Source organism: Henckelia pumila, chromosome 1 (assembly GCF_033568475.1).
Source record: "Henckelia pumila isolate YLH828 chromosome 1, ASM3356847v2, whole genome shotgun sequence".
Classification (NCBI taxonomy): Eukaryota; Viridiplantae; Streptophyta; class Magnoliopsida; order Lamiales; family Gesneriaceae; genus Henckelia; species Henckelia pumila.
In genome coordinates this window covers 68,950,383-68,964,576 of record NC_133120.1, presented here as the reverse complement: position 1 = coordinate 68,964,576, position 14,194 = coordinate 68,950,383, and the positions used below count along the sequence as shown (strand labels likewise).

At 33.3% G+C, this 14,194-nt stretch overlaps 1 protein-coding gene across 6 annotated transcripts; it reads right to left on the bottom strand.

The window, feature by feature from the left end:
- Positions 1-287: 287 nt before the first annotated feature.
- On the bottom strand, positions 288-5,711 carry LOC140865483 (protein tesmin/TSO1-like CXC 2). 6 transcript variants are annotated; one of them, XM_073270169.1, is made up of 11 exons: positions 5,693-5,711; positions 5,135-5,358; positions 3,808-3,968; positions 3,102-3,714; positions 2,396-2,880; positions 2,141-2,215; positions 1,855-2,035; positions 1,672-1,767; positions 1,533-1,599; positions 955-1,099; positions 289-865 (listed from the first exon to the last, which is right to left on the bottom strand). In XM_073270169.1, exons 2-11 carry the CDS (start codon positions 5,183-5,185, stop codon positions 517-519), a joined length of 2,223 nt encoding a protein of 740 aa, XP_073126270.1. In that variant the 5' UTR covers positions 5,186-5,358; positions 5,693-5,711; the 3' UTR covers positions 289-516. The 6 variants fall into 6 exon arrangements, with proteins under 6 accessions (XP_073126281.1, XP_073126270.1, XP_073126249.1 ...); XM_073270148.1 differs by lacking the exon at positions 5,693-5,711 and adding an exon at positions 5,467-5,654; XM_073270154.1 differs by lacking the exon at positions 5,693-5,711 and adding an exon at positions 5,506-5,654.
- Positions 5,712-14,194: the final 8,483 nt, after the last annotated feature.

Sequence of the window (14,194 nt, the reverse complement as noted above, 5' to 3'; positions counted from 1 at the left end):
TAACTCACTATACCAACTAAAGTAGTGTTTGCAAGAGTTTATTTTTAAGTGCTTCCAAGTTTCTAGATAATGAAATATTTGAAAATTATACGTAAAAGCTGAGAAACACTTGAAATAAGCTCTTGCAAATACTAATTACTGTATCTTTTCTAAAATCGTGACAAATGATATCTTTTTTGAGATATGAAAAATTAACACACAAATTATCAGGTATGCCTGATAGTTAGTACAAAAGGTAGTATAAGTGCAAGTCACAGAGGAGTGACTATCAAATAAAATTTAATATTAACAAAGAAATTGTAGCGCCAGGATATTTATATACATAGCCAACAGCTAATTGAACTCTCGAATAACAAAACTTGCAACTCATACAAAACTTGCTGGTAGACCAACAAAAACAAAGTAGGAGCTGTTTCTTGAAAAGCAACAAAACTAATACACAGTCGATACATAAAAACAAGCGAACTTCCATAACTATAAGGAGAATCGTCGATCAATTGGCTAAAAACAGATCATCTACTGATTAGAGGTGAGACAAGGGAACGACGGAATGGACTGAAGGACCAGCTTTCGACCACTCCTGAAACCAGGAGAAGACAGGCCTACATTGTGAGGAGACAAAACTCTCTTCCGGTTAGGAGATACTGATTTGATACAAGGAATAGGCTGTGATCCTTCTTGAAGAAACTCCGGAATGTCATCTTCTTTAACCATTTGAAGACGCTTATCTACGCGTGATGGGATTTGAAAGAAGTTTGGTCTCCGGAGTATTTGACTGGCGTAAAAGCTAGATGAGAAGCTGTTATAAGGGAAAGATGATGTAGGTGTTTTCTTGCTTGATAAATATGGATGTTGAAGTGATTGCCTGGAATTTCACGCAAGGGAATGTGGTGTTTATATAGAGTAATAGTATTGATAAGGGTAGCCAATATAGCGAATTGAGTGTTTGTGTACCTTACTGCCTGAAGAGGCGTTGGAGGTGTGTAACCCAAGTTTTGCTCGAGGTCAGTCTTCTGCAAACTTCTGTCGAGCACACGTTTCTCGATGACGTTTGTTTCATCTTCTTCAGAATCAGCTTCCATCGTTGTTAAACAAGGCCCTGATGAAATGCAACAAGTGTTTATAATTCTAAATAGGTTTCTAGTATTCGGGAACTATCTCTAGACTCTATATGACCAAATAAATATTCAATGCTATATCGAAAATTTTAGTTGACAGTAATAATATGAAAATTCCTTTTAATTGTACAAAGACCAATGATGGTGCCATTCAGGGGACCAAAAACAGCTGCTGCTTACACTGAGTTTGAAAAACCCTCTAACCGGGAATCCACCCCGTGGTCTTATACAAATACAACCAAGTTAAAACCAAGCTCTTGTCGCACAAAAATTATGTATGGTAGATAGTAGTAATACATTTCATATATTTCAAACTCAACTGAGTTTTGTCGCAATTGTTATGCCATGTGTGAGATGTAGAACAATTGCTGATCACAAGAAAGTTAACATACAAAGTAACATTAGTACACTTACCATCCTTTATGCCAAACGTGTTTTTACAACGTTCACATCTGCAATTAATGGAGCATCCAACCCCACCCTAACAAAGTTTCATCGTTTCAGTAGAAAGATGCATATAGTACTGATCAAATGGGCATAAAACGAAAATTACCTGATAGCATTCACAATATTTCTTGAGGCAACCTGATTTTTTGCAGTTGCATCCTCTTTTATGTCTGGCTGAAGCAGGATTTTTGCTCGAGTCTTCCTGTAACAAACAGTTGGATGAAATATAGTAAGGCGTCAAATCACCGAGTGAGAAAAATTGAGGCGAGCACAAAATTTATCAACTAACCCATGATTCGGGCAAGGAATCCGAGGTCTTGATCACCTTGGGAGAAAAAGCAAGAGGGTTTCTTGTTTCAATCTGCTTTCGGGTTGCAAGGACAGTGTCTTTATGGACAGGTTTGTTGAAGCAATCTATACATGCACATGGCTCCATGCAGTAAATGCCAGCAGCAAAGCATTCACAGTACCTGTGTCCAGAAGATGAATTAAATAAAAATATTAAGAAAAAAGAGAAATATTTGATTGCGGAATGTTTGATGTGGGAAGAAACGGAGAATATTTCAAGAACTTACAGTTTTAAGCATTTTGACTTCTTGCAGTTGCATCTTTTGCAGGCTTCACCGTCTCCGGGCCTTTCCAACCTACACCTGAGAATTTATATCATGTTGTGGAAAGTCCCAGAAACAAAATTTTCTGAATATGTGAAAATCTACCAAGAAAAACTTGATATTTTTCTGAAAACATAGAATCTCAACCATAACTCGAATGATTCGCTATGCCAGAAATTTTTTTTAAAAACACATAAATGAATAAACACGCATACATACCTTTTCCTCTTTGGACTACTTTGACTGATCTCTTCAGCTGCCACATATCCAGATACCTGGCCATCATCTTCCACGGGAAAAACACTATGTTCAAGAGTAATATTTTCCCGTTTCAACGAGGCAAAATCCGATATATTAGTTTGAAATATTTGATCAGCAACCGAGGAATTAAAATCGACAGATGAGCGAGATCCAATCAGTAATCTCCGAGAAGTAGAAGCTTCATTCTCGTCAATTTTGAAGTACTTGTGAGCTGCTGCAAGAGCATTTAGGTGCAGGCCCATGTTGCGTAAAATACACCCTGAAGACTCGTTTTCCATATCAAATGATACCAAATTTTGGTCACTTAAGAAAGTTCTGCCATCTGATTGTTGCAACATGGCAGAATCAGACCCAGAATTGTCATCCAAATGGTTCATCAGGCTTTCCGACGTCCCAAAAACGAGACAGCGTCTTCTCATTCCATGGTAAGAAACGGAAATCTGCTATAAGAATAGGTAAAAGATGTTACATTGTAAAGAGGATATCTTAAATCTTCAAGAGACATGGGTAGGAACATCACATGTCATATATTCAAGGGAAAACATATTTAAATACATGAGTTCCAATGGCCAAGCAACATCAGATGCTTGGAAACTCATGATACCCGAATCAAAATTAGTGGAAGTAATTTTTGAGCCAAAGTTCAAGCACTTGATTCTTTTACCTCATTATCCTTCTTTTCATTAGAATCTTTCCTCGATGAAGTAAATATATCATGGGGCTCAGTTATTTCCAACACCTCAATTTCTTCATCAGGCAGAGTAGCCATATTCTCTGCTTCACTTCCTACGCTGAACATTGCTCCCAGATCAGTTGGTTTATTGTGTAACAATTTATGGTTTGGTGATTCAAATTTTAAAAGATCGGGATCATCGAACATCAGATTCTCCCAACCACAAGATATGGCTTCTTTATTTTGATATGCTTGGCATATCCCCTCAAGATTCACTTCATTTTCACACAAATCCATTCGAGAAGGCTTCTGTATGAATGGGAAAAGTGTTGATGAATTTGCAGAGCACTCTTCCATTTGTTCGACTTTAATATCACGCCTAGGATTGCCGCACTTATAATCAAAACTATGTTCAAATTCTGCACCAATCTTTGAAATATCATAAGATGGATCACCATCAATTTCACCAAGAAATAGCCTGGAATCCCGATTTTCTTCTTGTTCGCCCAATTTCTCAGAAGTATTCTCAACCATCCTGTTTGTTAGAACCGTGCTCCCATCATCAGAAGAAAACTCTAACTTCGATGAATCTGAAAGCTGACGCCTGGAAACAAGGAAATGTTTAAACAAGGTATGCTTGCCAGGGATGTGCTACCCAAGGAGAAAATATAATATTATAATAAATCGGAGAAATTACCATCGAAGAAATCTAGATCTCGAGAGTGAACCAACATGAGGGGAAGTAAAAATGGATGGAAGAGACGTAAAAGTAAACGGATTGATCGTCTGAGTCATATGCATGGACTTAACTGGCTTGATAGGCGAAAGACTGTTGAGAAAATCGAATATGGGAGACTCCTGCATGCAATATGGAGGTCGGATCATTGCCAAAAAAATGTACCAGACAAAACATATCGAAAGGCCATTAATATATACATCCCTTTTAATTTGCATTCTTGCAATGAATGAACCAACAAAAGTAAGAGTATGTTGACAGGAATACATGCAAATCTGAAGAAGTATTTAGTCGGATATCACTGTGAAGAGAAAGACGCATCAGGCTTACATAAAGAAGGACAAAAAAACGTGTATGCATATGTGATCTTACGATCATGATTAACATAATGGGAGAAAACAAAAACATACGAGAAAATAATTGTGAAGTGAAAAGGGGCAGTGTAACAAAAATAGATCGACAAATTAGCAATGTTTCTGCAAGTGCATGTTAGCATGTAAGATTGATGAAGCCAGAGAGTGATATGAAGTGGTCAATTCCACAAACAATGTTGTGTACAATAGCTAAATGACTACTGATACAGGAAATCAATTTCTTAAATCTTCTAAGCGCCTTAATTATGGACAGTTGGCTATAGAAGGACAAGAAAGTAGCATAAGAAATTGAATAATAAAGATAATAAAACAGATCAATCTAAAACCAGGGAACATGGACTAGTTCGCTCAAATATGTGAAGCAAGCGGAAACATTATTTACAACGAATCAGACCAGATTCATCAAACATAAGGAGAAATCAAACATTATAATTAACTGAACTCCCAATGTGCAACACCAAGAACTAATGAAAAACACTGCCGAAACGAAATCAAAAACTCCGATTTATAAACTATGCTTGAAAAGCATGTCAAAAGAAAGGACTTTCACCAAGCATGTGAATTTATTTCTTTTAGTGCTTTTCCATAAGCCAAAATTTGAAAATCTGACCAACCAAGATAAGATTTCTACGCATACATTGAAACTCAATTACACAAACAAACCACACAACAAATAAATAAAAAAACAAATCAAAATAATCTTGGTAACATGCATAACTGATCAAAGACCAAAGAACACCGTATCTCCAGGAACAGAAAACAAAACGCCAAAAACAAAAAACCTGCCACAAAAAAAATTACTCAAAACCCACTTCAAAATCCCCAATGAGCTGACAAAAGGAAAAACCCATCAGCAAAAATGAACCATACCCACAAAAGAAGCAAACTTTAAGGCCCAAAAAGCAAAATCAAACCTCATATTTGGTATAGCAATTCTTACTCCTCTCTGGGGTATCCATCGCCATTAACACCCTTCTCCCCTTTTCAAGCTATGTTAACTATTTCTCAAGTGTCTCACCAGCCTGAGCCCAGTTCTTGTGAATGTATATATCATGTATGTGTCACTGTGTATGTGTGTGCCTATCCACTTTTTTAAGGCCCCGCGTTGAGTTCGCTTCATACCCACACAAAATTAATGCTGTAGTCCCTCGCAAGACAGAAAGAAACAAAAAGGGTCAGATCGAAGAGGATCACATTCAAGAAGAAGCGGGAAACATGCTGGAGAGTGCAGTAAGTCTGTAATTACATAACAGAATTTTATCGAGAAATGCGATGGAGACCCCACCAGATCACCAAACTCACATTCTACGCATAATTTGGGATAAAATATAGCATCTCTCTCTTCTAAGATCAATTTTTATTCGACTCCGTTAAACAGAAAGGAATCGAGTTATCGCCCATTTTTTTTTACCCAAAGAAAAAATCCAACTCAAAGAAATTAATTTAGTCTCACAACATCTTAAAAGAATTACCAATCATTTTTATTATTACTCAAAAGAATCCTTCAAGATTTGGTGTGTGTCATGGACTAGCATTAAATTGCGCACATATTTATGCAATTTTAGAGAGCCTCCAACCCAATACTTGTGAAGGTTCGCCCGAAACTCAACTACATTAATAAATAACAACTTCAATTAATTTAATATGGCCAAAATTTCCATAAACAATATGACTTCCCCCACACCTAATATTGGCAACCAACATAAAGACTCTAACTTACACTCATATAATTTCTTCAATGCATCATCACATGTCTCGTGACTCCTAACATAAATCATTTATTGTCACACCACCCTTCGTAATTATTAACAAAAATATTTATGCAATTTTTTTATATTTGGAGTACCATTTAATATGCTTCATGAATTAAGCAATTTTGATGTGGTGAAATCTGTGTTTTACATTAAGAACGTGAATAGGTTCTTGAAAGTGTTGTGGTATTTACGGGATATGCGGATTATATTTTATTGGATGTCATAGTTAGATTTCAATGCGATATATATCGATTGAAATTTGATATAGATCGTTACATTGTTTATAAGATCTGAGATAAGCAGTATTTTGGAGAACTTTTACTTATTTAAAAGTGATTCTAGTAGATATTATTTTGAAGTTGGTGAGAAACTAAAGTAGGGAGTGTTTCAAATAGAACTTAAAAGCTAATACAAGCTAAAATTTAGTGTTTGGAGAATTATTGCTTTCAAGCTTAATTTTTTAACTAAATGACAATCATGCCCTTATTTGATTATTGAATTTTTGATACTCACACTATAAAAATGGGTTTATATATTATTTTACATTATGAATTTTGTATCAAAAATATTTTATTTTTTATAAGATGAATACTTGAAAAAATATATAAGATTAATAAAAATAAAAATATAAAAAATGAAAAAAATTGTATAAGTAGATATGTACAAAAATGTATGAAAATGCAATATATATATATATATATATATATATATATTTAAATAAATGCTTGTAATAATAATGTAAAATTTTTAAAAAAATTTTAAAAAAAATGCTTGTAATAATAATGTAAAATTTAAAATATATTAAAAAATAATAATAATAAAAGCATTTGTAATATGATATGTTTATTAAGGGTATAAATGTCAACTTGTAATTTTATACCTTAAACAAAAAAGCAGAAGCAAAAAAAAAACATCAAATTTTAGTTTCTTGCTTTTGGGTAAAAGTTGTAGAAGCTAAAGCAAAATTTAATTAACATTCACAAACACTCAAAAACACTTTTATGCAGCTAAAAGCTAAAAAATACTTTGTAGAAGCTAAGATCTACCAAACACTCCCTTAAACTTGTTATTAGAAGTTTTGCTGAAGTTGTGGATCCATGTTCTGTACGTATCAATATGATTTTTACAAGACCATGTGCGTTCGATTTTCATAATAATTGAGCAATTTGAAGAGTTAACGATAATATATATACGTGTTAAAAATATATTATTTTATTATTGTTGAATATTGAATGTTGAATATTGAGTTGTAAAATGTTGAAAATTAGTGTGTGATGATGTAGATGATGATATATTAATTTTTTGACTAATCTCAAATGTGGATCTATAAATAGGTCTTCATTTGTGATGAAAAACACAATTGAGTTTAGAGAAAAATATTATAAAGTGTAGAGTTTGATATATTTTGAGTTTTGGAGTTTTTACTTTTTACCATATATTTTTACTTTTTCACAACACGTTATCAGCACGATCGCTCGAAGGTTCTCTATAATTTTCGACACTCCAAAATACAAGAAGAAATCAAAAATATTCAACAAGTAAGAATTTTTATTTTACTGTTTATATATTTTTATTATTTATATATACTAACTGTATTAATATATATAATTTCATGTTATTATATAAAAGGCTGTCTATGACACTGACCTTATAATAACGTGATATGATATATATTTATTATGGATATATACTAACTGTATATAATTTCATGTTATTATATAAAAGGTTGTCTATGACATTGACCTTATAATAACGTGATATGATATATATTTATTATGTATATATACTAACTGTATTAATATATAATTTCATGTTATTATATAAAAGGTTGTCTATGACACTGACCTTATAATAACGTGATATGATATACATAATTATTTAATTATATTTATCATTATATGCATTGCATTATTATCACGAAATTTTATTTAACACATACTCGATTTTTTTCCTTACCCCCAACGATAACAAAACGGTTAGTTTTTGGTCTATAAATATGTTCACTCAAACTCATTTTCAATCACACCAAAATTCATTCTTCTCTAAAAATATTTTATCGTTTTTCAAAGATGAAGATGATGGCATTTCTAAGGCTATTTTTCATAACAATTATGATCATCATGCTCACGAGTCTTGTACTCACCAGCGATTTTCCACCACATATTTTTTCTCTATTTGTACATGCACTTGTAATCTTCGTTCTTCCATTATTTTGTATTGTCATATTAATGAAAATTAACTAATAAAATACATTGTTATTTTTTAGTACCACCATGTCAAATTTGGCAAAGATTGAATTCGTTGCGCTCGATATCACTGGAAAGAATTATATGTCATGGACTCTCGGTGTAGAGACGCATCTTGAGTCATTGGGTCTAAGTGATACCATCAAAGAAAATAATATATCATCCTCACAAGAAAAGGCAAAGTTTATGATTTTCTTACGTAGACATCTTGATGAAGGATTGAAATGTGAATATCTCACAGAAAAAGACCCAATGATTTTATGAAAAAGGCTGAAAGAAAGATTTGAGCATATAATGGAAGTTATACTCCCGACCGCCCGTGATGAATGGAATACGTTGAGATTCCAAGACTTTAAAAAAGTCAGTGATTACAATTCTGCGATGTATCGAATAGTCTCGCAACTGAAATTTTGTGGGCATGTTGTTACTGAAATGGAAATGCTTGAAAAAACATTTTTCACATTTCACACATCAAATATAACTCTACAACAATAGTATAGAGTGCCTGGATTTTCGAGATATTCTGAACTAATCGCATGTATTCTTGTGGCGGAAAAGAACAACGAATTGTTAGTGAGAAATCATCAATCCCGACCCACTGGATCAACGGCATTTCCAGAAGCAAATGTCGTAATTAAAAATGAAAACCAAAATCAAAGGCATTGACCAGATTTTGGTCGTGGACGAGGTTGAGGACGTGGGTGTGGACGTAAAAATGATCGCGATCGTGGTCGCGGCCATGGATATGAAAATAATCGAGATAGTTACTTCAATAACTCATCTCAAAAGAACGTCACGAACCACCCACCAAAAAGACAGCATGAAAATACGAGTAAAAATGAAAATCACTCAAAAAGATCTGAGAGTGTTTGTTATAGATGTGGCACTCCAGGACATTGGTCACATATTTATCGAACCCTTGAGCACCTATGTAAGTTCTATAAAGAATCGACAAAGGGAAAAGGAAAAGAGACCAATTTTGTTGAAAATAGTGACCATTTAATTGGTTCAACTAGTTTCAATGCTGCAGATTTTTTGAATGATTTCGAAAATATTGATTAAAAGATTGGTGGGACTAAATTGTAACAAATTTGTATTTTTCATGCATTCTTGTATTATAAAGCATGTTATATTTTGCATTTGTATTGTACTTAATTTTTCTTTATTGCATTTTTGTGAAGTTGATATGGAAAATGCTATGAGCAAACATGGAAATAATATCATGAAAATTTGCATACTGGATAGTGGTACAACGCACACTATTCTGCGAGATGAAAGATATTTCTTGGAAATAAAACCAACAAAAACAATGGTGAATACAATATCAGGTCATATAGACTTGATTGAAGGTTGTGGTAAAGCATAATTTTTGTTACCAAATGGTACAAAATTTCTGATAAATGATGTTTTATATTCACCACAATCGAAAAGAAATTTGTTGAGTTTTAATGACATATATTCTCATGGATATGATACTGAGACGATAACTGATGAAAATCACAAATATATGTGTCTTACCACATATAAATCAGGAAAGAAATATGTTGTTGAAAAATTATCAATGCTTCCTACTGGATTGCATTATACACATATAAGTCCAATCGAATCAATTATGGTGGTTAATAGTTCTTCAATATTTACAAATTGGCATGATCGATTGGGATATCCTGGTTCAATAATGATGCAAAGAATTATTGAAAATATGCATGGTCATCCATTGAAAGACCAGAAGATTTTTCAGAATAATAAGTTTCAATGTAAAGAATGTTCTCTTGAAAAACTTATTATAAGACCATCGCCAGCTAAAATCCAAACAAAATCACCCATATTTCTTGAACGCATTCAGGGTGATATTTGTGGGCCAATTCATCCATCATGTGGACCATTTTGATATTTTATGGTATTGATCGATGTCTCTAGCAGATGGTCACATGTATGCTTATTGTCAACTCGGAATGTGACATTTGCAAGATTAATGGCTCAAATAATAAAATTACGGAATCAATTTTCCGATTATACAATCAAAAAAATAAGACTTGATAATGCTGGAGAATTTATTTCTCAAACTTTCAATGACTATTGTATGTCAATGGGAATTACTGTTGAACATCATGTTGCTCATGTTCATACACAGAATGGATTAGCTGAATCATTGATTAAACGTCTACAACTTATTACTAGACCAATGATTATGAGAACAAAACTCCCTATTTCTATATGGGGACATGCAATTTTACTTGCTGCGGCATTAATTCGCATCAGACCAAGTGCATATCATAAATTCTCCCCATTGCAGCTTGCATTTGGTAAAGAACCAAATATTTTTCATCTGAGAATTTTTGGATGTATGATGTATGTGCCTATTGCACCACCTCAACGATCAAAAATGGGTCCTCAAAGAAAAATTGGTATTTATATCGGTTATGATAGTCCATCAATCATTCGATATCTTGAGCCTCAGACAGGAGATGTGTTTACAGCACGCTTTGACGATTGTCATTTTAATGAAGAAATATTCCCAATGTTAGTGGGAGAAAAGAAACACATCAAAAAAGAAATCACATGGTATGTACCATCATTGCTACATTTGGATCCAAGGACCAAACAATGTGAGAAAGATGTACAACAAATTGTGCACTTGCAAAGAATTGCAAATCAAATGCCAGATGCATTTGCAGACACAAAAGGGTAACAAAATCATATATACATGTTGTAAATGCCCCTGCTCGAATTGAAATTCCAAAGAAATAAATTGAAGACACTCATGATGTCATAAAACGATTGAAGCGTGGAAGGCCAGTCGGTTCCAAGGATAAAAATCTTCGGAAAAGAAAATGCATAGAGAAACACGATGATCATAAAATAGAAAATGGTGTTCCAGAAGAAACACCAGATGATGAAAATGTTCTGTCAGAACCACAAACTGACGAGAATCGAGAAATCTCTATCAATTATATTAATACTGGAAAAATATGGAACCGAAAAGACATAGAAGATATTGATGAGATATTTTCTTATAATGTGGCTTGTGACATCATAAATGAAAATGAGGATCATGAACCAAAATCTTTTGGTGAATGTAAAACGCGTCATGATTGGGCCAAATGGAAAGATGTCATCCAGGTTGAATTGGATTCGCTAAATAAACGTAATGTTTTTGGACCTATAGTCCTCACACCTGAAGGTGTAAAACCTGTTGGATACAAATGGGTTTTTATTCGAAAGCGAAATGAGAAAATGAAATAGTCAGATATAAAGCTAGACTTGTTGCACAAGGTTTTTCTCAAAGGCCTGTAATTGATTATGAAAAAAAGTATTCTCCTGTTATGGATGCAATTACGTTTTGATATTTGATTAGTTTGGCAGTGTCTGAAAATTTAGAAATGTGTCTTATGTATGTTGTTACAGCTTACTTATACGGATCACTTGATAGTGATATATACATGAAAATCCCTGAAGGATTTAAGATGCCTGAAGCACAAAGTTCAGAACCCAGAGAATTTTATTCTGTAAAATTTCAAAGATCATTATATGGGTTAAAGCAATCCGGCTGAATGTGGTATAATCGGCTAAGTGAGCACTTGATGAAAAAGGGATATGTAAATGATCCAATATGCCCTTGTGTTTTCATCAAGAAAATAACATCCGGATGTGTAATTATTGTTGTATATGTTGACGATTTAAACATCATTGGAAAAAATAAAGAAATTCAAGAAGTTATGATGTACTTGAAGGAAGAATTCGAAATGAAGGATCTTGGAAAACCAAGTATTGTTTGAGTTTGCAAATCGAACAAAAAGAATGTAGAATTTTTGTTTACCAGGCAAATTATACAGAAAATATCCTTAAACGTTTTAATATGGATAAATCAAATCCATTAAGTACTCCAATGGTTGTAAGATCATTAAAAATAGAAAATGATCCATTCCGTCCATGTGAAGATGATGAAGTTATTTTTGGTCCAGAAGTACCATATCTAAGTGCCATTGGTGCCCTTATGTATCTTGCAAATTGCACTAGACCTGATATATCTTTTGTTGTAAATTTATTGGCAAGATTCAGTTCATATCCAACAAAGAGGCACTGGAACGGAATTAAACATATATTCCGTTATCTACGAGAAACGACAGATTTGGGACGTTTGTACTCAAAAGACACCAATCAAAATATCATTGGTTATGCTGATGCTGGATATTTATCTGATCCACATAAGGCACGTTCCCAAACCGGATATGTATTTACTCGTGGAGGCACCGCAATTTTTTGGCGTTAACAGAAACAAATACTCTTAACAATTTCATCAAATCACGCCGAGATTATTGCATTACATGAAGCAAGTCGTGAATGTGTATGGTTAAAGTCAATAACCAAACATATTCAAACATCTTGTGGATTGATAGTAGACAAGAAGCATGTGACACTATATGAAGATAATGTTGCATGTGTTGCTCAAATGAAAGAAGGATACATCAAAAGTGACAGAACCAAACATATACCCCCAAAGTAAAGTTCTTTGCCTACACTCAAGATCTTGAAAAGAATAAAGATATTGATATCTGTTATATTCAATCAAGTGAGAACTCATCAGATCTCTTCACAAAGACACTTCACACGACGATATTCAGAAAGCATATATACAACATTGGGATGTGCAATCTACGGAATATGTGAAGAATCACTCATGTTAACATGAAGGGGAGTTTACGTGGCTGCACTCTTTTTTTCTTGCTATGGTTTTTATCCCACTGGATTTTTTTTAGTAAGGTTTTTAACGAGGCAACATAAAACACGTAATAAAGACAATCATCATATGACAATCATCATCACAAGGGGGAGTGTTGAAAATATATTATTTTATTATTGTTAAATATTGAATGTTGAATATTGAGTTGTAAAATATTGAAAATTAGTGTGTGATGATGTAGATGATGATATATTAATTTTTGGACTAATCTCAAATGTGGATCTATAAATAGGTCTTCATTTGTGATGAAAAACACAATTGAGTTGAGAGAAAAATATTATAAAGTGTAGAGTTTGATATATTTTGAGTTTTGGAGTTTTTATTTTTTACCATATATTTTTACTTTTTCACAACAATACGCTATTTTTTGGCACGATATTATATTTTTTGTGTTAAGTAATTTTCTATGTAAAACTATAGAAGTTATATTAAAATGAAAAATTATATTATAGATTTTTTTACAAGATTTTTTTAATAAAATTATATATGGTGTTTCATAATAATTTTTGGATGATGTGCGATATGTTTATTAATTTAATTAAACATTAATAGCATTGGATGAAGATTGAGATAATTTTATATAATATGAATTTACAATAATGATTTTTTTTCTTCGATATTTAATTATTAACTCCCACTGAAGAAGTTAGTTATAGATGTGCATATTAATTACTTATAACATAGTATTGATAATATAATAAGATATTATTTAGCTTGTGCAAAATATAAAATATTGATTGATTATTTGTTTTTATTTTGTCTAATGTTTGGCTTAAGTTCTACAAAGGACTGATGTCATAAATCATTATCTTATCCAAATATATAGATTTATCATCTTTATATTATGTATCCTACGGGAAAGTCTATGCTACCCCAAGGGCACTGTCCTTGGGGTGGCGTGGCAATCTGTGATTGGTTAAAATTAGTGGGCCCCACGCGGATCCACTGATTTTAACCAATCATACTTTGTCAGGTCACTCCAAGGGCAGTGCCCTTGGGGTAGCATAGACTTTCTCGTATCCTACATAGAGCTGTCAAACGAACCAACCCATGGCGGGTGGGTCGGCCCACCAAAAACCTATCGTTTAGCGGGTCGAGGGTGGACCAACCTACCATCTCGGCGGGCTGAAAATCCTCAACTCAACCCAACCCAAGGTGGATTGTAGGTTAGGAGGGTCGGCCCGTGGGTTGGCTCACTACAAATAAAAATAATTATAATTAATTAAAATT

Excerpts from the sequence above, each read along its gene's own strand:
- LOC140865483 (XM_073270169.1), bottom strand. The coding sequence starts at position 5,185 with ATGGCGATGGATACCCCAGAGAGGAGTAAGAATTGCTATACCAAATAT. Across the intron at positions 2,881-3,101 it reads ATGAAAAGAAGGATAATGAG|CAGATTTCCGTTTCTTACCA; the intron begins GTAAAAGAATCA and ends CTATTCTTATAG. Across the intron at positions 1,100-1,532 it reads CACGTTTGGCATAAAGGATG|GGCCTTGTTTAACAACGATG; the intron begins GTAAGTGTACTA and ends GCATTTCATCAG.